A 25,345-nucleotide genomic window follows, 5' to 3' on the forward strand; every position below is an offset into this window, starting at 1 on the left:
TTCCATTGTTAGTCTCGGGACTTAGTGATCCATGTGTTATAGTGGAAACAGCTGGGTGAGGATCACAGATGAGGTCAGCCGATAAGAATTGATGCATTTGAGTCGAGAATTGCAAGAAATACACCGATAGACACGACAAAGTAATTCTGCAGCATAACAATGCTCGTCCACAGCCGGTAGAAACATGCGTTGAAACACTCAAAAGAAGAAGCCCTACCCCGCACACCGTATAGCCCAGACATTGCTCCTTCCGATTACTATTATTACTACTATTACATACAGACATTTTGCGTACTCGACGAACTGAGTCGAATGGTATATGACACTTAGCCCTCCCTCCCTTTTCACAGTGATTGCATAACCTTTCTATGGGAGGGAAGACAAAAATAGCAACACACGGAATTTAGATATCAATTATTTCATTTCTGATTTGCAAATTTCAGTGAAAGAAACTGTCCAAATTGTGTACGGAATTAATTTCCGGCATTCAGAAGGGCTAAATTGTGGAATTCTCTACGATAGTAAATACTTCTCGAACGCAAATCAGTCAAATGCTGATCTTATTCGCACTCGTTTGGTGCGAATTTTGAAAAGTGCACAAAACTAATCAAATTATTTTAGATTTGCACTAAATTGATGATTTTCATCTCCGATTTTCAAAGAAGCAATCTTTATTGTTCTTTAGATAACATTTTAAGGTCTTAAGAAGGGCTTATTCTGCAAAAAGCTTCCCATAGTTGTCCTTTTTTTCGTTGTTCTTTGAACAGAAACTGGCTCTGCGAACGTCCCGCAATTGATTCAATACTGAACTGAATTCTCGATACTGGAACTGGAACTGAGCTCTGGCATGTAGCGAAAATTATGTTGATTAGTTAGATAAAACGATCAAAAAGTCATCACCCTCTCAGGCTGTGAACCATTTCGCGGTTAATTTTAACTTTTGGTTGAAATCTGACACTTGAGTGGTTATTTTTTGTCGAGTAGTTAAATTTAACTAAAACTGCGGCACATTTCAAAATTTGACGAACGGAAAGTTATTTGGGTTCATATACCACAGGAAATAATTTCAACTAAAGATTTAATATCAGAATTTTCGTAGCAAGATTTTTTTTTCAGTGTCGGAAAATAACCACCGATCTGTCAAAAATAACCATGCTCTCGAGCAGAGATGCCAGATCTGAAGATTTGTCTGTAAATCTGCAGATTTCGGACATAGTGCTGCAGACATTTTTGGTTGTGCAAACTTTTGAAAATCGAGCTTTTCGCAGATCTTAGTCAAAATTTACAGACTTTTGAAATTGTCGCGACCTTTGTGACCTTTTTTTTTTGCTTGTCACGTCAGTTTAGCGTATCATATTTTAAAGAGAAATTGCTGCCAGCAAGCCATACTTGCCAACTACAGATATTTTTTTTGGAAACACAGACTTTTGCAACCCTGTCTGAAGATATTTGAAATTTTTACCTGGCATCTCTGCTCTCGAGCAGGCTTATTTTTGACATCAAATTAACCGCTCGAGTGTTCACAGCCTCAGATGGTAAATTTTGAAAAGGCGTCCCACATTAAAGTAAGTTAACGATTAACGACAAATATTAGTTTCAAATCTCCGGAATCTAACAAGAAGTCCACGGGCTATCGAAACTCATTCCAAGCGAGATTGGTTTCGATTGCCTCATCAGCCAAATACGTTAATCCTATCGAACTCAACCGGAGAAACTTTGTGTTCCAGTCGTACGGTTACCGAGTTTTATCCGAAACCGGAATTCAAATAGAATTGGTCTAACGGGTCCATTTCAAGGTTGCTAGTAGAATAAATTTAGGATCATTCAAATCACTTCTCGTTATTGTAATTATTTACCACTATCACATTCATAGTGACGACTCAACAACGGTTTCACATCAACACAGTTTTACCGCCGCCAACAAAACAGTCATCTTTAGCATGAGGGGATTTTTTGGCATTAGCTTCCTAGTTCTGAATTGTGTTTAGCAAGAACGAGATGCATAAAAAAAGAAGTCTGGAACTCATAAGCTTCGATATATAACGTCAATTTGCATCAATAATTAGTTGGTTGAATTGATCATAACCTGCTGATTAGGATATATATTATTACAAACAAATCACCAGTTTCTAGTCCGCTCCTCTATAATTTTTACGTGAATGACATTGACAGCTGTCTAGTAACCCCATGTACACTAAGACAATTGGCAGATGATGGCGTGGTTTCAGTTACTGGATCCAAAGCTATTGATCTGCAAAAACCATTGCAAGATACCTTAGATAAATTGTCCGTTTGGGCTGTTCATCTTGGTATCGAATTCTCTGCGGAGAAAACAGAGCTGGTCGTCTTTTCAAAAAAGCATGATCCCGCGCAACTTCAGCTTCATATGATGGGAAGAATAATCGAACAGGTTTTGACTTTCAAATACCTCGGGGTGTGGTTTGATTCCAAATGCACGTGGGGAGGACACATTAGGTATCTGATAACGAAATGCCAACAAAGAGTAAATTTTCTTCGAACAATAACAGGATCTTGGTGGGGTGCTCATCCGCAAGATCTAATAAAATTGTATCAGACAACGATACTTTCAGTGATGGAATATGGATGCGTTTGTTTTCGTTCCGCTGCAAATTCTCATATTATCAAACTTGAGCGAATTCAGTACCGTTGTTTGCGAATTGCTTTAGGCTGCATGCATTCGACACATACAATGAGTCTTGAAGTTCTGGCGGGAGTTCTTCCATTAAAAGATCGATTTTGGGAGCTTTCATCACGCCTGCTAATAAGATGTGATGTGCTGAATCCCATGGTAATTAATAATTTCGAACGACTAGTCGAGCTTCGATCTCAAACAAAATTTATGACAGTATATTTTAACCATATGTCACAGGAAATCAACCCTTCAAGATATATTCCTATCCGTGTCAGCCTCCTAAATGTACCTGACTCAACTTTATTTTTCGACACATCCATGCAGCGCGAAGTGCGTGGAATCCCGGACCACCTACGCTCTATGGAAATCCCAAAAATATTTTCAAGTAAGTTCAGGCATATTAACTCTGAGAAAATGTTTTACACGGACGGATCGCGAATGGAAGAAGCGACAGGGTTTGGTATGTTCAACAATAATGTTTCGGCCTCATTCAAGCTTCAAGAACCTGCATCTGTTTATATAGCAGAGTTAGCAGCAGTTCATTATAGCTTGAATGTAATCGTCACATTATCTCCAAACCATTATTTCCTCTTCACAGATAGTCTGAGTGCAATTGAAGCCATTCGCTCAAACGCTGCTGGCAAAAATGAACCGTTTTTCTTGGGTAAAATAAAACAGTGTCTGAACGACATATTGAATAATAATTATCTAATCACAATAGTTTGGGTTCCGGCTCATTGCTCCATTCCAGGCAATGAAAGAGCCGATATTTTAGCCAAACGTGGTGCTATTGAGGGTGAAATTTATGAGAGACCGATTGCTTTCAACGAATTCTATAGCGCGTCTCGCCAAAGAACACTTGCCAGCTGGCAAGCTTCTTGGGATAAAGATGATCTGGGTCGGTGGATGCACTCAATTATTCCTAAAATATCGACAAAGGCATGGTTCAGGGGACTGGATGTGAGTAGAGATTTCATTCGTGTGATGTCCAGACTCATGTCCAATCACTACACGTTAGATGCACATCTCCTTCGAATTGGACTTTCCGAGACTAATCATTGTGCTTGCGGCGAAGGTTACCGCGATATTGACCATGTTGTTTGGACATGCGTGGAGTTTCGTGATGTCAGATCTCAACTAATAAATTCCTTGCGTACCCAAGGTAGACTATCCAATGTCCCAGTTCGCGACATTCTTGCTTGTCGTGACCTTCCATACATGAAACTTCTTTATCATTTCATTAAATCCATTGGAGTTCCAATTTAAATTTTATTTTATGTTAAACTGTTTTCTCTTCCATGAGTTCAACCAATAGCCAACTATAGGATATTGAATATAAGTGGTGAACTGATACAAACAATCCTGAAATAGTTATAAGATCATGTACAAAATAAATGTATTTTATTTAATGTAATTAAAATAGCAACTCGCTTGATAAAAACAGTGTTTAGATTAACTAATGAGTACCAACATACTAATATGATATTCGAAATGTATTAGGTTTAAACTACTATGTATTGTGGATGCCACGGCGAAGAAAAACTTATGTATATTGCCTATGAAATAAACGTATTTATGAAAAAAAAAAAAATCACCAGTTTGCTTCGTCTACCCGTAAATTATAGGAAACTGTCTCAAAAGTTTACCTACATTCTGAGTTTGTTTGAGTAGTTTAAGTTTCTACCATAAACTACCAGAATCTAGGTATATTATTGGTTCAGTTTTTAACCAGTTATGGGCGCTAATTTGCTCTTGTTGAACAGTAAATTCTATTAACTTCTGCACTATTTTCAAACTTACTTGATGAGTTCTACAAAAAAAGTTTTCATTTCTCGGTACATTCAGTTTATCGTGTAACGTTTTCCTCAAAATGCGATACCAAGTTGATAAATCGATCAAAGTAAGCTATACATTCATGACGTTTGACATACACACTTTTTCGTAGTTCGTCTTACCTTCTCTTTCAGTACACAAAATAATCGTTTATTCACCAAAGAAAAAAATAATAACGTGTGTGATTTATTTGTTTTCAATTTGTTATGTCAAAAAATATCAATACTAACGGAGCTGGTTTCGGGCTATCGATAACAAAAGGAAAGGAAAACAACAACAGAAAACACCGCTTTTATCCCAATCCAACAGCAAACTTCCAAGATTCCTCACCTTCCAGAGCATGTGTTCCCGTCATTTGGTGGTCCCAGAGGAGAACGATCGACAATCCGGACAACAACAACAGAATCTTCATCTCGTATCACTAATTCCACAATTTTTCCATACGGCTTTGTTATCACTAGTCGCGAAACAGTCCGGACGTAAGCGAAACCGTGTGTTGAATCGCTTCACAATTCGCCGAAAACTGGCGCCCGTTTGCAATAAACAGCCAACCCGAAACGCTTAATATTTCGCTCGTTCTAATCCAAAAGCACCGCCCGGTCGACTGAGTGGAACGAGGCATGATCTTTGCTGTTTTATGGGGTTGATTTGCATGATTCATTAGTACCTGTTGCTGCTTCCCTGGGAGATGTTATGAATAATGTCGTCGGCTCGTTTGCTGGGTAATTTTTTTTTGTTACCGAACTTAGAAAAATGTTCTACTTGTTTTGCTCGACCGCAGGCAGTAAGTGCCCTAGGTGAATAAAACTTTTTAATGTGTGAGATTCATTTTGTTAATCGAGATTTTTTTTTTCGTCATTTTTTGGTCAGGTACTTTTCGGTTGATTAGTATTCCCATTCGTCCCGGTGCTGCCACTGATCGGGCCAAACTTTTGCGACGATCCAGGCAAGGTAACGCGAAACCCGGGTGTAGATTCCGTACTCGGCCGAACCGCAGATTTTACCGAACGAGACCACTCCGATCACGTGGTAGCGGCATTTGCCTTCCTCGAACACCTGCAACGGACCCCCGGAATCTCCCTGGCAAGCGTCCTGACTGCCCTCCAACGATCCGGCACAAATCTGTCGATCCATCAGCCGGCTGTACCCGGGACGGTTGTACATTTTGGAGCATTTCCGACGATCCGTTGGTACGTCTAGCGAAACCTTGTTCAGTTCGTTGGAAGGGCCCGAATCAAGATCTGTTTTACCCCAGCCGGTAACCGTGGCACGTCGTATTCGTTCGGTACGGTCCGTTCCTAGACAAGCCGGTCGAATGTGAAGTGTGATGCTCACGTTGCGATGCAACCGTAGCAGAGTTATGTCATCGTATTTCGTCACCGGTGAATAGTCCTCATGAATGAACTGTTCGCCGATGCGATAATCCTCAGCGTCTGGGTCGTTCAGATCCACAACTCCGACTCGAACAACATCAAGTTTGCTGCAAAAATACGATCAAATTTGTTACAGTGTAAAACCCCGATCAGCAGTGTCTACTCACTCGTTAATGCAATGGGCGGCAGTCAAAACGAACTGCTCGCTGATGAGTGTCCCACCGCAAAGAAACTCGTACCGATTGGAAGAATCGGTGCTTCCCGGAAACCTTCGGTAACCCAACGCTACCATGTGGGGGAATTCATGTTTGGTAACCCGTTTGCCACCGAGCACGTAAGGGTTCTGCAGTGGACACTCCAGGCTGTACACGTGTCGAACGGGTGAATCCAGCGCCAGTGTCATGACGTCATGTGGCGTTGAAACCATATCCACGTATTCCTGACATTCTGCCGAAAAGCGAACATTTCTTCGTTAGCTATATCAAAATCAAACAAAAACTTCCGGACTTTCTGAACTGAATACTCACTAGCGCTGGCTATTCGAGTGGCAACCTCGTGGTCGTCAACTGCCGAATTGCAAACCACCAGCAGGGCAAGTCCAAGTAGGCTGCGAGCGATCATCGTAATAACCTTCGTCGGCGATTGATTGGTTGCTTAGTTTTCTGTTTAGAATTCAGTTCTTGAATAGTGTTTTCAAATGCAAAATAGTTGCAACCAATTACTGTGGCTAGTGTTTGACCTTTTGATGCACCTGCACAGTTTCCTTTGTGTCAGGGTAGGTGCTGCTCGTTATGTCCTGAACGCTCTTTGAACATAACTCATGGTTTGAGTTTCGATCACTCAAATTCATGAACTGGAACAATATGTCAAAATTTGAGTCGAATTTGCTCAGGCCATTCATACAATAGAGTAAGTGTTGAGTTTTCAAACATTTGAGTGAAAAAAATACTTCTAGCAGCTCAGTGCGTTTTCATTCTCGGAATATTTTCATCGAATTTAAGGATGCAAGAATACGTCGTTTTTCATTGCCGTTTCTAGATCTGGTTTTGGAAACTATCGCCCTTATTCTGAATAACGACGAATTGATTTTTCGATCGAATCATAGCTACCTTTGATTTTGCTAGCGTTATCGGGAATACAAATGAAATACGAGGGAAAAAACGATACGACGTTATTCAGAATATGGGCGTATAAATCGTCAATCATAGATGTTTTCAATAGAAATTTTGTGGTTTCAATTATGCTAAGTGAAAAGTACAACATAAGCACCGGTCAAAAGGAAACGGTTTTGAATCACTTTTTCTGGGCTCTCAATTTAAAAGAAAGAAGAATGACTTTGTATATTAACATTTACGAATAAGAATGCCCTAATTTTGGGTGCAAGGAACTCAAGTTTTGAGTTAAACTGACTCAAATTTTAGAAAAAAAATTTTTTTCCATTTTTGAGTAAAAAATACTCAAATTTTGAAAGCTTCGTCTCCTAACTCAACAATGAGTAGATAGGTGGTAACTCAAGTTTAGAGTACGTGAACTTTTTATGAAATTGAGTGGTATGTCACTCAATTTTGGCCGATTTTGGCGGTGGCCGATTTAGCTGAGTTTTTAGATATTTTTTTTTGAATTGGATCGCGTTGTCACCCTTTTTCTAGGGGGAGAGGAGCTTCCATTTTCCTCCTGCGAGGATTGAGGGGCAGTTTGTTCGTGGTTCGTCTCGTCATCCATTGCCGTGGTATTGTTGTTGATTTCGTTACTAGTTGCTGGAGATGCGCTTTGTTGTACATTGTTTGCAGTTGCTGGTTGGTTGGATGGTAAGTTGTTAACTGCAGCTGGTGTACTTTGTTCTATAGGGGATACGTTGGATGGTTTCGTTGAAGAGGATGCTTCACTGCTGTTAGTGACTTTCATAGGTGCACTGGGGTTGCTTAGGGTTGGTGTGAAGGAAGCACCGTTGTCCTTTGGTGTGGTTGTCTCCTTGTCCAGTTTATCACATGGCTTACCGTAGTGAACAGCTTTTTGGCAATATTGACATGTGGCCATCTGATTGTCATATGTAACAAGTGATTTGCACGGTATTCTTGTATCCTGACCGAATGTCACATAAGAAGGTATAGGCCTCCTCAAGCGCATGCGTAACAAACGTATGCCATTTAGAATACCGGGGAAAAAATTCTTCTACTTTTCTTTTTCGATAGAGAGAATCTCTCCGTATTGGGACATGGTTTTGCGAATTAAAGGATCGATGACGCTTGAGAAAAGATCATGCACACGCACTCCTATAGCATTATCTTCCATATATACTGGAATGTTGTACTTGATATTTTCATGCGCCACATAGTGCACATTATTATTGTCTTTAGCGAATTGAATTGCATCCAACTCTTTATAGAACTGGATACCCTTCTCATTTAGCCATGTGTCCAGAACCTTAATTTTCACTTCCTTTTCAATACGCGACATTTTGAAAACGCAGAATTCCAACCGCACAAACAAGTGAACAAACGAAAGCTGACAGTCAAACGCACAGCATGCTGTGATCTGAGCATAAAAACCATCACAAATACATGTGTTCAACACAAATGTATGTGGATAGCTTATTTTCGATACACTCCTTAGTGGCAAATGCCAAAATCAAAATTACATACTACGATAACATCTGTCAAATTTGCATTTGACAGATGCACGTAAATGGAGCTTAACATTGTACTGAAGTTGCATCCTCGAACATGTAAAAAATAATCACGATATTCAGCCCGATTCTATATTTCGTTCGAATCGGATTGCTTCGATCGAATACGAAATTTTGCATTCTGTAGCTCGATCGAGTTCGAGTTTTCCATACAAAAGCATCACTCGATCGAATTACAGAATGCAAATTTTTATATTCGTTAGACAAAATCCGATTCGATCGAAATACAGTATAGGGGTGATTAGCTTTGCAGCTAATTAGGCTAATCAGTGCATAGAGTTTCATGTTGACCGCCATATGACTACTAGCTGAAAACGACCAGCAGAGCCGTAGTGAGGGTGAGGCGACCGACCCGGGCGCTAAAACTTTAGCTTGGAAGATCTGAGCCTCTTCACAAATAGGGTTTCTGTGCTCATCAGCCTAATTAGGCCTTCTGTGCATTTTTGTGCGCCGTTCGCTTTGCATGAGAGGCAATGATGGAATTCTACTATTTTTTCCCATTCAAGGTACTGAACGACCTCAATAATGCTAGATGATTTTAAACAGAGGTGACTTTATGCATCCAATTCGAATCACCATCGTAAACAGACTAACGGTACTTTTCAGGTAATTCGGAATTCTGTTCGCCGTGATACAAACAGGAATATGGCTACCTAAATGTTCCGAACAGGAATTAACAGTGATTATGTAGTCCTGCGTCAACAGTCCGAACAACCCAAAGAACTATTTCTTGTAGTGTTTCATGCTATCATACCCTGTCAGCTTGGAGGGAAATTAATTTTCAGTTCAGCAACGCCATCGCACGGCATCACATTCAACATATCAACATCAATTGTATGGGTAAGCAGTGCTGCTATTTTGGCGTGCACGAATTTCTCTCCCCTACTTCTGTGTACGAGATTCGATGCGGACTCCTTTGGGGGCGCCATGCTTCCAAAAAAAGGATGTGGCCAATAATTTGTTCGGGAAATGTGAGAGCTGGATATCTTTTTAATATGCTGTATTTGATGCAGTTCGAATACCTTGACGTCAATTTAAAATTCATAAGGCTTTTGTAATTATTTGAACAAAGACTACCGGTTTAATGACAGCTATAATCCATTCCTCTCTCGAATATTAATATTATATGTTAATTTTTAGGTCGTTTTTGATGCTTTTATAAAACCGTTAACATGGACTAACAACTTAGCAAAATTTTGGTCTAACCATTGATTTTGATTTTAATTGTAATGCGAATCACCAAAAATTAAATAACGAGCGAAAATCAAATCAAATGCATATAATCTCAAAATTACCTTCAAACAACCTCTTTAAAAGGGGCGTGATGGGTAAGTAGATGCTTGTCCTGCAGCCCGCATGGGTTCGATTCTCAACCCCGCTCATAGGTTCAGAAAGTTTTTTTTGGCTCGAAGAGACTAGTGATCTTATAACTAGCTAAAATCTCTATAACCGAAATAAAAAAAACTCTTGTTTTTAAATCAATTTTTCCAAAACACTAGTTTTGTGTCAATGTTTGTGTTCATTAGATGACAGTTCATTAGCATTAGAGACCGCCCGTGTGTTGCTACTCCGTTCTGGATAAGAACAAATTAGGCTTACAAACAACTTGCAAATTGCAATGATCATTGCATGCTGATCAACGCCGTCCACGTCCGAATGCAGATCTATTTGGGAAATGAAGGCTTGTTAGTTCAATGCATGTTACTACTAGAAACCTTTACACAAACATATGCATCACAAGAAGTTGCTTTCTTAGTAAATTTTCGAATAAAATTATCATGTGTTTATTGCTCTGGGTAGCTGGCTACCAAGAATACATCGACATTTTATCGCGTTTTGTATTGATATGTGCATCCTACTAAAATACAAAATTTCTACCGAAACTAATAAAAATCTTTTTTTGTCAATAGTTAGCCGAAATACTGGCAAGATATCACTCGATCAATCATCAATCGAACAACAACGCTTTATGCGATACGGTGGACTGTCGATATTTCATCCCCAACCAAAATAATAATATACCAAATGGATCCTCCTCGTAGTCTAAACTATATTTTCATACGTCCTAGTTGAGCACGATCGCAAGAAATATCTGCACGGTTATAAACTTCACGTGCGCGTCTTAAACTTAGCGTTTAACCCTCAAGGAAAATAGATCCATCGATCAAACGTTCCCCGAATAATCGACGAAGTTTAGTCAATCCCGATTTCTAGTAAGGAGAAATACAAGGTGTCCCACGAAAAAGTACGGGTGTGTAATGTCAGAGACATAACTGGATACGAATAAAACTGACACGATTTCTTTATACTTTCGAATTCGAATTGATAGTTGATCTATTGTGTGAATTGTTAAACTTTCCCCCTTTTCACTACTAGAATTTTAAACGATTTTTGACAGCGATTATTTCATTTCGGATTTGCATATTTCATTGGAAGAAACTATCAAGATGCTGTATAGGATTCATTTCTGCCTTTTAGAAGGACCAAATTGTGGAATTCTTTATGATATTTAGCACAGCTCGGAACATTTTTCTCGAACGATTTTCGCACAGCGAAAAGTGCACGAAGCAAATCAGATATTGGATTTTTACTAAACTGATGATTTTTACCTTCGATTAGCAAAGAAGTAATCTTAATAGTTCTTTAGGTAACATTCAGAGCCATTAGAACGACTAATTTTATATAATGTTGTCCACTTTTCGTTTTCTTTCTCTCCAATGCAAACAACCAGCAGCACTGTTGTGTGATGAAATCGCTCTTGTTTGAGTTGAAACTAGCTTTGCGTACAAACCGGAACACATCTGCTCGCAGTGCCAAATGATGCCTAACTGGTTGAATGCGTCGTCTCGCGTTGACGACCGGAAGGCAAATGAGAACCAGCGATGCCTGATAGTAGTAGTGTCATATCCGAAGATTGGAATTTTTCTCGGAAGCGCTCGCGGTGAGAAGCTTTGTTTTTTTTTTGCTTGGCCAGACAAAACATGTTTCCGTAGTTCTCCGTAGATAAATTTAATTTTCCGTAAAAAAAATCCAATTCCCGTAGATTTTGTTTACGGATCCGTAGATCCGTAGAAAATGTTCGAATCCGTAGATCTACGGAGATTTCCGTAGATCTGACATCGCTGATGAGAACTACGACCTGAGCGTTTGAGGTTTTTAACCACGCAGAAGGTGCGCTCTCCGATGTCGCTGTTTGAATGCGTCTTCTCGCCCCAACGTCTGCTTCCATCCAATGCACAATAAGAACTGATCGATTTTTGACTACGGTTCCCCTTTTATACGCAGTCAGTTGAAGATATGTGATATTTTCAAAAAAAAAAAAACTAGATTTTGAGGTGTTTGTGGTTATCTCACACTGTTCAAAATATTATCCTAAATTCCTAATCATATTTTTGATGAAATAGTGAAAGAATTATGTTGCTGCCATTCTTACAAGTCGAGATATTCACGATTAAGTTCTGCCCATTCTTCCACATGGCTAACTTTGAAAAGGCGCTCTATAGTAAAGTAAGTCATATCCACGACAAAAATTCTAATTTCTGTTGATTATTCGATTTTCAAAGATTCAAATTCATAAATCCACCTTTCAAATAAATGTATAATCATTGAAACCTATCAAACCGTTTTTTATTAGTGCATTTCTAAATTCCAAATTTGTGAAGCTGTGTTTCAAATTTGTAAATCGTTACAAACTAGAGAACACGTTACTGTAACAGTCTCGATCTGAGTGCAAGAAAAATATTAAATGATGGTTTTAAAATGTTCAAATTTTCGAATAGCCTCTCTTCTTTCCATTTCTGGAGAATCGAAGGACATTGGTCCAGAAATTAAGTCTAACAGAGAGATTAAGTTCTTAGTTATATTATTTTACTATTTTAGAATATTTCACGTACTTTCCAGATTCACCATTTCAGTACAATTCAAATCGATAAACCTTTGAGTCAAGTTCAAGAACTCGCGTCAAAATATGACCGTAAAATGGGTTTAACACGGAACGGTAAGAAATCACAACTTTTCGGACAGCCCGACACCATCATTCGATAAATCCCGAAAGGAAAGAGAGAATTTCTTCAAACCTTGATCGCTTTCCGCAAACTAGTTTGGGCTCACAAAAGGCGAACAATTCGATCTCCATGGTCATCAGCACAGCACCATCATTGGCGTTCCCGAAACCGACGCGATCGACTGTTAGGGAGGAGGAGGAGGATGGGCACTGGATGGAAATTCCGCATCGATAATGACAGTAAGATCATCAATCGTACGATCAGGTCGGTAATCGATGTGCATCCGTCGGTTCCTATTGGAAAACGAACGCGATGATGAAGACGACGAGACAGTCGTGTTTAGTCACTCGAAGGAGTCGGTCGATTTTCTACTTTACAAACAGTAGCCGCGCGATCGTGTGATCGAGAACCGTGGGAACCGGTCTCGTTGTGTTGTGTTGTTTATCGGCCGTGGTCGTTTGTGTTTGTGTAAACCTGAAGTACTACGACTTTTCGCTAGAATTGAGAATCGCGATCCCGATTACCGGTGAAAGTTCAACGACAGGATGATGATGATGATGAGCCCTATTTCGGTACGAATTTGGATCGCCGGAACTTTACTAATTCTAGAGCTGTGCTTGTCGACCGATGCTGCCCTGAAAGGTGATAATTTCAACCCGTTCCCGACAAGGTCCAAGTGAAACGACTTTAGTCCGAAGTGTTTTTTTTTTTTTGGGACAATTGGTGTTCGTTGATTACGACAGGAGTTTGCTGATTGCACGTTTAGAGTCATGATTGCCATCTAGACTCGTGCGAAATGATTACTCATTTCTCGAAACATGACTAACTACTTCTCAGTAAATTAATACTAGCAGCGGTTCGAGCATCTAATTGCGACTTAAAAACAAAAACAATCCAAGACTAAAAATCATTTCAAACGAGTTTAAGAGTAAGAGAGTGGAACTCTTTCTTTGTTTAGTTTGAAACAATATCATATCGTGGAGGAAGAAGAAGGATTGTTTACTTTGTAATCCGTCAAGTTTCGCCAATTGAGAGGTCGTGTTTCGTTTTGATTACAAAAAAGTCATTCAGCGTGTCAATGCTTTTGCTTTTCTTAATTTACAACTTCATAGAGAAGAATCCAATTTTGGTTCCCAGGATTGTCTCAAAAATTTTCTTCTAAAACCAAAAATATGTAGGAATAGTTGTGAGTTTTTTGGTTTAGGGTGGAGCATAAAAAACGAAGTGAATCGATTTTCTTGGGGTCCAGTTAAATGAAAGGTCGTTCACTCAAGTTTACAAACCTCTATGCAGGGGTTTTATGTACAAAAATGTGGTGTACAATTTAAGCATTCTCATATTAAATAGCTATGAAATCACAATCAAACCCAATCACATAACATTCTACTCAGTTTCTCGAGATTGAGGAATAACCAAAGATGCTTGTTTGGCTTTTAGTTGCAAAATCCAGCTTCAAAATTCAGATTCAAGATTCAGTTTCTAAATTCCGGTCAAATATTCAGGCTCAATACTCAATTTGTAAAGTAATTTGCAGAATCCAAGCATTCTGATGCAGTATCAGAACTCACCTTCAGAAAACGGATTCGGATCTCAGGTTCAGAATGCAGTTCCAGAATTCACACGGAGAACCCGCAGATCACAAAATTACGATATTGCACGGAAAGTTCGAAATCAGCATTTTGACGAAAAAATTAGTTGATTTTCTGATTTTAGTTAGTTATTTTTTGCGACAACTGAAAAAATCTTACTTTTGCTAATTTAGATTTTCAATTCTCATTCCCTTAATAATAATAATAAAATATTTGTTGAAACGGTTATTTTTTTAGCTGAATTCACTAATTGAACGTGCTGTTATTTCTTAGCTAGGCACACTTCATTTCCATTCAACGTATGTTTTAGTTGAAATAGAAAAATAAAGCGTTGTTTTCAACTAACATAAATGGTTCAATTGGCTTCTGCAATTTGCAGCTGTCACCGAAAAAACGTTAACAGCGTAATGACTACTAGCCACTAGATGGCACACTACTACCGAAAAAAATTTCAGTCGCGGTTGTCTTTTCTATATTGGCAGGTATAAATACGATGTTGTAGTGGAGAAAAAAACATAAACGAAACATAAACTTCTTTTTGAAAATTTTTCTTCTAAATCGCTGTTTTCTTCACTCGACTTCGCGAAATCGACCCTCTCACTGAAAACTTTGAGCACTCGGAAAACAAACACCGAATACAAGTAGTACACCGGACGGCGTAGCCCGGAAGGTTGAATTTACAAAAAAAAAAAATCATTTGACATATACAATTAGAGTGCAACATTCGAGACTCACTTCACTGTTCCACGTAAAAACATTATTACGCACAATCGCTTCAAATGCGCACCAATTCTGAATAAATACACTTTCCACTTCCAGTTTACGGCATTTTTACATATCGGTTTAGAAATTTATATGTGGATATATCGTAACACATGCGAAAAAACATAAAAACAATTTGCAAGCAGTTTCAAAAAGACTGTCCTTTTTAGCTTTTTAATGGATTGTTTTGCTTTGACACTTCTCATGAGTTTTTGGTTAATAAACTTGTTAATGAAACAAGTTTTAATTTTTGTTTTCTTTGTGCTGTCCTTCAGCAATGATGGTGATGGATAAATAGAAACACATTTTCTGATTTTAGTAAAAAAAATTAGTTGTCAATGAGAATTTCGTGTTGGATTGAAATATTGCTGGTTTGTGTCCAGGATATTCGCCAACTAAACACATTCTCTAAAAATAAGAGTTTTTTTTTTCAGTAAAGTAAATTCTCAATTTTAACTAATTTCATAGTTATTTTGGAAATTTTGTTGTTAAAATCGACTAATTCAAAAACAGTAATACGAATTAGGCACAGAGCTAATTTCGGTCGTTCCGTGATGCAATTGTTGTTTCACGCCCTGGTTCAACAATAAAATGTTGTTCATTTAACCAACCTATCAGTTGATTCTGTCTTAACCATTCAGGTAAAAGAAATTGCTGTATTCGAATGCTGTCAATGGCGGAGAACAAAGACAGCAAAACGCAAAGCAAAAATCTTAAACGTTTCATGTTTAAATGTTATAATTAAAGCTGAACGTCATTTTTTTAGTTACGTAGTAAATGAAAATATGCAGAAGAAAATAAGAGTTAATTGTGAAACAAATTTGTCATGTACTGAATAGATATTCCTACAGTACAAGTGTTCTAATTTCACCTGTGAGTAATGTATTTTCGGTCAGTTCATTTCCATGTAATTAACTACGCTTAACGGCTAAAAATTACTGCTAAAATGACGCGATGATATTTGTATTCTCCTAAAAGTTCACCTCTAGCGTTAGACTTTTCAGCTACAAACTTGAAAACGGAATTACGAAATTACTCTTCCAGTGAGCCATCCTGCAAGTGGAGTAAAAAAATTTCTAATACCCTGTGAACATTTTCTGGGTAATTCCATCTTAAGTCTTTAATGTTAAAACCATAAGAATTTCGTGATTTAAATTGCGAACTGCCCCCCCGAGGAGATTAGCAGTAAAAAATATTTATTGCAATAGGCGTCTTAAGTTCAAATAACTGAATAATTGGTTGGAACAACTGAGACATTTTTTGCTATCATGCATACAGGCAACTTTGCTGGGAGGCCAACATGGGACACCTTCGTTTGCCGATTTTGAAACAGACCGTTGAACCGAATGCCATTTTTTTCGTTCAACAAACCCGGCAGACAGAGGTCCATTGTTGAACCATCTTTAATATGAGGAGTTGGAGTCCCGGGGGACTAGTTTTACTGGACAATTTTCGAAGTTTTCTCCACTTATTTTTTTTAAACTAACACTACATACCTGTACAATACTCCTACTTCACGTAGAATAACAACAAATCTTCTTTCTATAAGAAGGTAACACCTAATTTTCACACTATTTTTGCAAGAGAAAAAAAAACAACAACAAACCGTGCCAGCAAACTAAAAGAATATTTCTTGCAGTATGTCGTTCAACGAGCGCTCAACTACCAACAAAATAGAACCGCCTGCTGAGAGGGGTGTCATTGCTCAGTTGCCCGAATGACACGTCGTTCAAACGTTTCATTTTCCGATAAGGGTGCATGTCATTACTCAACTGAAACATTTCATTACTCGTGTGTTTCTTTGCTGAGTGTCATTGCTAAACTGCCAGCACGATAAATAAAAAATTACAGTTTAGTTAAAACAACAGTTGATTAGATGTGCCAAATTTTAACCAATCAAATTCAGAAATACAACTAACATTCATGCGATCGCTGGCTTTTGTGTACAGGTTGAAGAACTCAATTCCAGAATTCAGATGTAGAATCCAGACCTAGAATTAAGAATTAGAATTCAAGTTTCAAATTCAGTTTTAGAATTCAGTTCCAGAGTTCAGGTGTAGAGCTCAATTCCAAAGTTCAGAAGCAGCATACAGGTCCAGAACTCAGATGCAGAATCCAAATACATAATTTGGGTTAAGAATTTAGCTACAAAGCTCAGTATCGGAAGTTAGTTCTACAATCCAGATTCAGAATTTAGATTCCGAACCCTGGCCCTAAATCTACGTGCAGTTTCAGAATCCAAGTCCAGAATTAAGTTTCAAAATTTAGATACAGAATCCAGGTCATGAATCCAAATTCCAGGTTCAGAACTCAGTTGTACAATCTAATATTCGAATTCGATTTAAGAATCCAGCTGTTGAATTCATATGCAAAATCCGGGTTCAGAATTCAGGGTAAGAATTCGGATCCAGAATTTAGTCATATAACTCAGTATTAGAACTCAGTGTCAGGTCTAAAATTCTGGGTCGGAATACAGTTTAAAAATTTAAAAACAGAATCCAAGTCCCGAACCCAACTTTTAGATTCGGAATTCAATGGTAGAATCTAGTTCCAGAATGCAGGTTGAGAATTCAGTTCCAAAACTCAGTATCAGAATTCGGTTCTAGAATCTAGTTCCAGAATCCAGGGTCAGAATACAGCTCAAAATTTCAGATTCGAAATGCATTTGCAGACTTCAGATGTAGAATCCAGGTCCAGAGTTCAGATTCTTTAGTTTAAAATTTAGGTTTAGAATTCAGTTTCAGAGTCCAGATTCAAAGCTCAAATCCAAGTTCAAGTTCAGATACAGCATCCACGTACAGAACTCAGATGCAGAATCGAAATCCAGAATTCGGGTTAAGAAATAAACTACAAAGCTCAGTATCAGAATTTAGTTCTACAATCCAAATTCAGAATTTGGATTCCGAATCCAGGTCCTAAACCTACGTGCAGTTTCAGAATCCAGAATTAAGTTTAAAAATTTAGAAAGTTCAGTGACAAATACAGGCTCAGAATTCAGTTGTATAACCTAATATTTGAATTCGATTTTAGAATTCAGTTGCTGAGTTCATATGCAAAATCCGGGTTCGGGACTTAGCTCAAAATTCCAGGTTCAGAATGTAGTTGCAGAAATCAATTCCAAAATTTAGATGTACAGGGTGATTTTTTAAGAGCTTGAGAACTTTTTTAAACAATAAAACGCATAAAATTTGCAAAATCTCATCGGTTCTTTATTTTAAACGTTAGATTGGTACATGACATTTACTTTTTGAAGATAATTTCATTTAAATGTTGACCGCGGCTGCGTCTTAGGTGGTCCATTCGGAAAATCCGCTTTTTTATCGACAAATTTTGTTCAGCGATGAGGCTCATTTCTGGTTGAATGGCTACGTAAATAAGCAAAATTGCCGCATTTGGAGTGAAGAGCAACCAGAAGCCGTTCAAGAACTGCCCATGCATCCCGAAAAATGCACTGTTTGGTGTGGTTTGTACGCTGGTGGAATCATTGGACCGTATTTTTTCAAAGATGCTGTTGGACGCAACGTTACAGTGAATGGCGATCGCTATCGTTCGATGCTAACAAACTTTTTGTTGCCAAAAATGGAAGAACTGAACTTGGTTGACATGTGGTTTCAACAAGATGGCGCTACATGCCACACAGCTCGCGATTCTATGGCCATTTTGAGGGAAAACTTCGGAGAACAATTCATCTCAAGAAATGGACCGGTAAGTTGGCCACCAAGATCATGCGATTTGACGCCTTTAGACTATTTTTTGTGGGGCTACGTCAAGTCTAAAGTCTACAGAAATAAGCCAGTAACTATTCCAGCTTTGGAAGACAACATTTCCGAAGAAATTCGGGCTATTCCGGCCGAAATGCTCGAAAAAGTTGCCCAAAATTGGACTTTCCGAATGGACCACCTAAGACGCAGCCGCGGTCAACATTTAAATGAAATTATCTTCAAAAAGTAAATGTCATGTACCAATCTAACGTTTAAAATAAAGAACCGATGAGATTTTGCAAATTTTATGCGTTTTATTGTTTAAAAAAGTTCTCAAGCTCTTAAAAAATCACCCTGTAGAATTCGGCTCCAGATCAATAACTCAATATCAGAATTCAGTCTCAGGTCTGAAATTTCGGCTCTGAATTTAGTTTAAGAATTCTGTTCAAACGTTTTGAAGCAGAATCCAGGTCCCAAATTTCAATTTCAGATTCAGAATTCAGTGTCATAATCCAGTTCCAGAATGAAGGCTGAGAATTCAATACACTGGGGTATCTTTTTACGCGGTTTTATTACGCGGATTTCCAAAGTTACGCGTTTTTTTTCGAAATCAATGAAAAAAAATTTCGATTTCGGAAGTCTCATAATGTCCCAAAGTCGATTTTTTTTAGATTACACCAGATCTGGACGTTCCATGCATTTCTAAGATATTTGGCATCCACAAATTTTATTTCTTTAGTTTGGAGGTTTTTTTTACGCGGATTTATGAAGTTACGCGGTTTTTTTGTGGGGTTTTTTTTTACGCGATACCTATCTCCCACGTAAAAAGAGATCTCAGTGTATCAGAGTTCGGTTCTAGAATCTAATTCCAGATTCCCGGTTCAGCTCAAAATTTTAGATTCGTGATGCATTTGCAGAATTCAATCCTTGAATTCCGATGCAGAGTCCAGAAATCAGATTCAGAATCCGGGTTTAAAATTTAGCTTTAGAATTCAGTTCCAGAATCCAAGTTCAAAGCTCAATTCCAAAGTTCAGAATTCAGCTGCAAAGCTCAGTCTGAATTTAATTCTAAAATCCAGATTCAGAAGCCGCATCTAGGTCCTGATCCTACCTGTAAACTTCAGTTTCAAAGTCCAGATCTAAAATTTCGGCTCGGAATTCTGTTCCGAAATTCAGAAACAAAACTGAGTATCAGAACTCGGTTCCGAGTTCACAATTTCGGTTCAGAATTGTGGTTCTGAACTCAGTTCTGGTTCAGGTTCAGTTCAGGTTCTGAATTCAGCTCCACAGCTCAGTTCTAAAACTCAATTACAAAATTTCAAGTTTAGAACGCACTTTCGAGAATTCAGATGCAGAATCCACGTGCAGACTTAATTGTCAGAATCCAGGTTCAAAATTCAGCTTTAAAATTGAGATGCAGAATCCAGGCCCCAAATCCCAATTTCAGGTTTAGAATTAAATGACAAACTCTAGGCTAAGATATTCTGTTGTAAAACTTAATTTACGAATTCGGTTTCAGAATGCAGATCCAGGTTCAAGTTTCAGCTCTAAATTTCTGTTTCAGAATACAGTTTGCCGAACTCAATTACAGAATTCAGATGCAGAATCCAGATCCAAAATCCGGGTGCAGAGTTCAGTTCCAGATCCTGAATCCACGTACTGAGCTAGCTATTAGCAAATAAATAAGAACCGAATGGAACTCACATCGTATTCACAGAAATGGACGAATGTATTTTCACAAACGTAGACATAAGCGAATGGTCTTATGGTTATGAGTCGATCTTCAATTTCAATAATTTTATTATTTAATTATCTGAACAAGGCTTACAGAAACCCTGGGCTACAGTTCAGCATTTTTCTCTTTATTATGAATTAAGCATTCATTTCCTTGTCACTTTTCTCCGAAATAACTATGAAAAAAAAATTATTTAAGAAAGAAAACTCGATATGCTTTATTAAAAATTCCAACTCGAATATTTAGCTCTAGTGAAAAATGGCAAAGGATTTTTAAGCTTCGAAAAAATACAGAAAAAAATTGTTAGGTTTTGTGACTTCTAGATATTCACCCTGTATATTTAGCATGTCGTTTAATTGGACAAAACCCCTTCACACAAGTCTCTTTTCGTGCGATTTTTATGCGTTTATGTAAGAGAAAGTTACGTAAATTTTCAGATATGCGGAATTGTTTTTAAGCATAAGAAATGTAAAACAAAGACTGTAGATATTTTCCCTCAGACTGCAACACCTAAATGATGGGGCTCCGGAATGGCAAAGCCATCTGCTTTGTGATAGGATAATTGGCTTGTGAGTTTTTAATGTTAAATTTTTCTAGGAACCTGAGGTTCTACTTATAGTTTTAGGTCGTTTTTATCAACCTTTCCCATTTTTTACTTAATTTGACAGCAAGTATTCACATTGATCCATGCGTAACACAGATCTTATTCCCCATACGACTATTATTTAACACTCGTGAACTTCCTCTTTCAGAGTACGACGGTTGCAAGCACAACGGAAAACCGGGCATATGTCGAGGGTATTCCTACTGCCGTAATCAGCTGCAGAACCAACGGATTACGATCTGCAGTTACAACTCTCAGGAGGCTGTCGTGTGTTGTCCGGAGTCCGAAGGTTTTCGTATTGATGACAACGATGCTTCGAGTTCATTTCCGGACAGTTCCTCCGGTGTGACGGTGAAAAATGTTCGCAAAGCCGTTGAGAGTAAGCTAAGAACTGAGATGAAGTGAACCACAGATTAATCCCCTGCATTTTACAGAGTGCAACGAATATCGCAAGCTATCGTACAATCGGATAGCCATCAGTACGCTAACCCTCACACCGACGGTCGTCAGCTTCGAGGTGCCCAAGTGTGACAACATTGTGAAGTTGATCGTCGGTGGAAATTTGACAAAGCCGGGTGAGTTCCCACACATGGCGGCCATCGGGTGGCGTCGTGGCAACACGGAATCATTCGACTGTGGCGGTTCGCTGATCAGCGATCGTTTTGTGCTGACGGCAGCTCACTGCTACGTAGAGCTGGACGGTGTATTTCCGACGTTCGTGAGACTGGGAGACCAAAACCTGGTCCGACAGGACGACGGTGCACATCCCAAAGATGTGGATATCGATACGTACATGCGTCATCCGAACTTCAAACGGAGAGAGGGTCATTATAACGACATTGCCTTGATCAAGTTGGTAGAATCGGTACGCTTCACGAACTTCATTCGACCGGCATGTCTGTACGATCGAGAGCAGACATCGTCCGACCAAGCAATCGCAACTGGTTTCGGTTTGACCGAGGATCGTAAGTTTTTTTTTCTCCTCAATCATGGGCCAAATTGATGATGGTCTCATCTTCCGACTAGATGGTGATAAATCCGACGAACTGCTGAAGGTATCGTTGAACATCTACGACAATGAGGTCTGCGGTCGAGGGTACGTCAACAGCCGGCAACTCAAAAAGGGCATTATGCGTAGTCAGTTGTGTGCCGGAAATGTCCTGGGTGGCCAGGACACATGCCAGGGTGATTCGGGAGGACCGTTGCAGATTACCAAGCAGGAGAATCACTGCGTGTTTTACATTCTCGGCATAACGTCCTTCGGACAAACGTGCGGTTCGACGGTACCGGCTATCTATACCCGGGTCGCATCTTACCTAGACTGGATAGAACCAATTGTGTGGGGTTAAACTGGGAGCAGAAGTTGGAATAAAACGGATTTTTCAATTGCTATAAAACAAATTTTAAAATCATTTTATATCGTTGTCTGTCTGTCCCTGCAAAAAAAATACGTCGAGTGAGAGAAAATTAGTCAATTCTCAAACAGTAAATTAACACAGTTCTTACATCACTTACCCAATTGCAAAACGCATCTTCGTCCGAGTTGACAACATCACATTGCAAACTGTGCTCACACGATTCTCCGTCTTCGTAATGTCATCTGAAACGATTTGGGAAGATTAAAACGAACAATTCCCAGAAAAAGGACATCAGTAAAACTTGCTTTAGTCCCCTCAACACTGCACAGCCCTACTGTCAGCAGAAATGTCACATATCTGGCATCCCTGATCGGTTGTGGACTATTCCAAACAGAGAGCGAGAGCGACAGAGAGAGCCCTTTGTTTCGTTTCACATTTTCTGACAGTCGACCGTTCGTCGTCCGGTTAAGCAGTCTTGTGTAATACTTTAGTCTGCTTCTTCACTCTCAAGTGTCGTGGACCGTTTTGGTTCCAAAAAGTTGTGAAAATTACTCCGTTAAATAATAACAGTGTGTGGCTGGAAGCAAAGTCGATCCGGCTGAAACACAATAGAAATCATAGGAAAAACAGTTGAAAAACGGTGAGTAAAACAGTTTGAATAGACAATGAATTTTCTTCCTTGGAGATGGCCTCGGCGATGATCCGGAGAAAGTGCCGCAATCGTTTGAAATCGTAACTGATCCTACTTGAAAGTCTCAGCTGTGGGGTCGCCATTTTACACTGCACTGTAGATTTTCAGTTCTGAATGACTCATCTGATGAAAATATTCGAAAAACAACAACAAAAATGATCATTTTTCCAGATTTCTATTCGAAAAATCCGACAACAAAAGTCAAAAAATGAGAAGACAGTTACAAAGGACCAGAAGTTTATACAGTTCCGTATTTCAGTCTAAACAAAACAACGAGTTTATAATCAAATTACATCATTTCGCCGGTAACTCGAACAGTTGTCAAAACTGCACGCATGAAAACAAACACAGTCGGCATATGCATCATACATGATTAAACATGTTTGGGAATGGATATAAAAAAAAAAACATAACTTCTCACCCCCTTTACCCTCCCTCTATTCCGCTGACTCCTTTAATACAACAACTCCGTTTCGTTTGGCAATCCAATGTTGCATTGTGAGATGTCTCGCAACTTTTGTCGCGTTACATTTGTTGATTTGTTTTGATTCACACGCTATTGGCCGTGCAACACATACATAATGCGTTATTGCGTCATTATTTGTTTGGTCTGTGCACTGACGTATATGATTGTCATTTTGGTTTTTTGTTATTTTTTAGACGCAGAACGGCGGCGCTGGTCAAGCCAAGCCACAGGAAGGATTCATAGTTATTGAGAAAAATGGTCGACTCCAAGAATCTGAATGGTGACGAGTTCAAGGAAGAAGCAGAGTAAGTTCGGTTGTTCTGTTTGTTGATCAGATGATACTAATTCTGTTTTGTTTCGGTGTTATAAAACAGGCCAGGCAGTGACGAGGAGATGTTTCCACTGACGGGAACTTCGGTAAGTGATTTCCTGATTTTCGTCAGTTTCTGATTTTCTAATGAAGTTTTATTTCGTTGCAGCAACAATTCGAGTTGAAAGATTTAGACAGCCAAACGATAGAGTTGTTCAACAGTCAGACGTACGCCGATGATGCATGCAAAGTGCTTAACAACAACGATTTTGCGACACATTCCGAAGGATTCGAACTGCCAGTGTCAGTCAAAAGTCTAGAAAGACTGGAACCAGGCCAAACGATCGATATGGAAGTTTATACGGCACCTGCTAATGAAAAACCGACCTCCACCAGCCTGGAGCATCTAAAGCAGTTTCCTGCGATCGATGCAATGCTCTTGCCATGGATCAATTTCCGTGTGAACCTTCCGAGTGAGGCAAGCGATAAAACTAGCTGGAAGTATTCGGAAGTATTGAACAAGCTTTTCGTGAAGATGGGCAACACATGCTCGTTCAATGTTTCGCTAGCGGCTGCCTCAAAAATGAGCACCATTGTACGGGTGATGTTGGTATGTTCGGCTCCCGAAGAGCAACACAATCCGGTATCGCGATGCGACAATCATCGCTGTAATGATCATACGGACATTTCGGATGACATCAAAACACACGTAGTTCGATGCAAAAATGAACAGTTCAGTTACGTGGGCAACAAAGAAGGTAAACTCTTCGAGGAACGTCTGGCGATACTGATCCCGATGGGACAAACGAACAAAACGGGAATCACACTGGAATTTGTCTGTCAAAATTCCTGTCGCAACATAAACCGCCGCTCGACAGCACTGGTTTTCACGTTGGAAAATGAAGCGGGCCAAATTCTGGGCCGTCAAGCATTTCCCATCAAAATCTGCACAAACATCAAACGGGACATGCTGAACGAAGAGAAAGCTGAACTGGAGGAGAACATCCGTAAGCGCAAGGCGGCACGTCCGCTGGAAATGAGACGTGGCAAGAAAATGATGCGATACCATTCGGCCGGTCGACTGCAACAACCGGTGCTTCATCATATAAAGGAAGAATCGGGGGGCGCCCGACACTGTGAGCTCGATCCGGTTACCGTACAGGTGACACTGCCCAACCGACGAATGGCTAAGCGTATGCTGGAGAACGTAATCGGACACATTTCGTCCGCCATCCTGCGAACGTCCAGCGAACGCGACCGGACCCAACTGATGCAGTACGTTCACGACATCCGGCGCACGAAATGTAAGCTAGATGGCATCGACGTCGACGACGTTGTCCTCGTCGCGTGGGATTCTGAGTAACGCTTTTCTTTTGTTGGTTTACAGCCTCGATCGGGTTCGTCAACAGTCAGAGTAGCGTGGACAGTGACATTTGATGGCGCGCGTGGCGAGTACCTACTTAATGTTAACATTTTATGTATGTTTGTTTAATTTATGAAGTGATAGATGTTTAAGTTTTACAGTCGATATAAAGCAGGAAATTCCAGTCGAATAAAGCAAGAACGTTTCTTTCAAATGA

The 25,345-nt window shown here is 39.3% G+C and overlaps 3 protein-coding genes across 4 annotated transcripts; 2 read left to right on the plus strand and 1 right to left on the minus strand.

The window, feature by feature from the left end:
• Window positions 1–5,368: 5,368 nt before the first annotated feature.
• On the minus strand, window positions 5,369–6,513 carry LOC131434066 (venom protease-like). Its single transcript, XM_058600717.1, has 3 exons — window positions 6,387–6,513; window positions 6,027–6,306; window positions 5,369–5,966 (listed from the first exon to the last, which is right to left on the minus strand). Exons 1-3 carry the CDS (start codon window positions 6,478–6,480, stop codon window positions 5,372–5,374), a joined length of 969 nt encoding a protein of 322 aa, XP_058456700.1. The 5' UTR covers window positions 6,481–6,513; the 3' UTR covers window positions 5,369–5,371.
• A 6,379-nt stretch (window positions 6,514–12,892) lies between these two features.
• On the plus strand, window positions 12,893–22,335 carry LOC131434114 (venom protease-like). The gene is made up of 4 exons (XM_058600760.1): window positions 12,893–13,191; window positions 21,089–21,319; window positions 21,375–21,905; window positions 21,967–22,335. The coding sequence occupies exons 1-4, from the start codon at window positions 13,095–13,097 to the stop codon at window positions 22,287–22,289; spliced, it is 1,182 nt and encodes a 393-aa protein (XP_058456743.1). The 5' UTR covers window positions 12,893–13,094; the 3' UTR covers window positions 22,290–22,335.
• A 396-nt stretch (window positions 22,336–22,731) lies between these two features.
• LOC131434121 (cellular tumor antigen p53-like) lies at window positions 22,732–25,317 on the plus strand. 2 transcript variants are annotated; one of them, XM_058600776.1, is made up of 5 exons: window positions 22,732–22,938; window positions 23,650–23,760; window positions 23,830–23,872; window positions 23,935–25,069; window positions 25,153–25,317. In XM_058600776.1, exons 2-5 carry the CDS (start codon window positions 23,711–23,713, stop codon window positions 25,200–25,202), a joined length of 1,278 nt encoding a protein of 425 aa, XP_058456759.1. In that variant the 5' UTR covers window positions 22,732–22,938; window positions 23,650–23,710; the 3' UTR covers window positions 25,203–25,317. The 2 variants fall into 2 exon arrangements, with proteins under 2 accessions (XP_058456759.1, XP_058456751.1); XM_058600768.1 differs by having other exon boundaries at window positions 23,935–25,287.
• Window positions 25,318–25,345: the final 28 nt, after the last annotated feature.

Source organism: Malaya genurostris, chromosome 1 (genome assembly GCF_030247185.1).
Source record: "Malaya genurostris strain Urasoe2022 chromosome 1, Malgen_1.1, whole genome shotgun sequence".
NCBI lineage: Eukaryota > Metazoa > Arthropoda > Insecta > Diptera > Culicidae > Malaya > Malaya genurostris.

What these genes read in the sequence shown, in the direction of transcription:
- LOC131434066 (XM_058600717.1), bottom strand. Translation starts at nt 6,480, where the DNA reads ATGATCGCTCGCAGCCTACTTGGACTTGCCCTGCTGGTGGTTTGCAAT. An exon ending in CACTCGAATAGCCAGCGCTA is followed by an intron (nt 6,307 to 6,386) that starts GTGAGTATTCAG and finishes GCTTTTCGGCAG; the next exon opens with AATGTCAGGAATACGTGGAT. An exon ending in GCCGCCCATTGCATTAACGA is followed by an intron (nt 5,967 to 6,026) that starts GTGAGTAGACAC and finishes GTATTTTTGCAG; the next exon opens with CAAACTTGATGTTGTTCGAG.
- LOC131434114 (XM_058600760.1), top strand. Translation starts at nt 13,095, where the DNA reads ATGATGATGATGATGAGCCCTATTTCGGTACGAATTTGGATCGCCGGA. An exon ending in GACCGATGCTGCCCTGAAAG is followed by an intron (nt 13,192 to 21,088) that starts GTGATAATTTCA and finishes TTCCTCTTTCAG; the next exon opens with AGTACGACGGTTGCAAGCAC. An exon ending in TTTCGGTTTGACCGAGGATC is followed by an intron (nt 21,906 to 21,966) that starts GTAAGTTTTTTT and finishes TCTTCCGACTAG; the next exon opens with ATGGTGATAAATCCGACGAA.
- LOC131434121 (XM_058600768.1), top strand. Translation starts at nt 23,711, where the DNA reads ATGGTCGACTCCAAGAATCTGAATGGTGACGAGTTCAAGGAAGAAGCA. An exon ending in GAGTTCAAGGAAGAAGCAGA is followed by an intron (nt 23,761 to 23,829) that starts GTAAGTTCGGTT and finishes GTTATAAAACAG; the next exon opens with GCCAGGCAGTGACGAGGAGA. An exon ending in TTCCACTGACGGGAACTTCG is followed by an intron (nt 23,873 to 23,934) that starts GTAAGTGATTTC and finishes ATTTCGTTGCAG; the next exon opens with CAACAATTCGAGTTGAAAGA.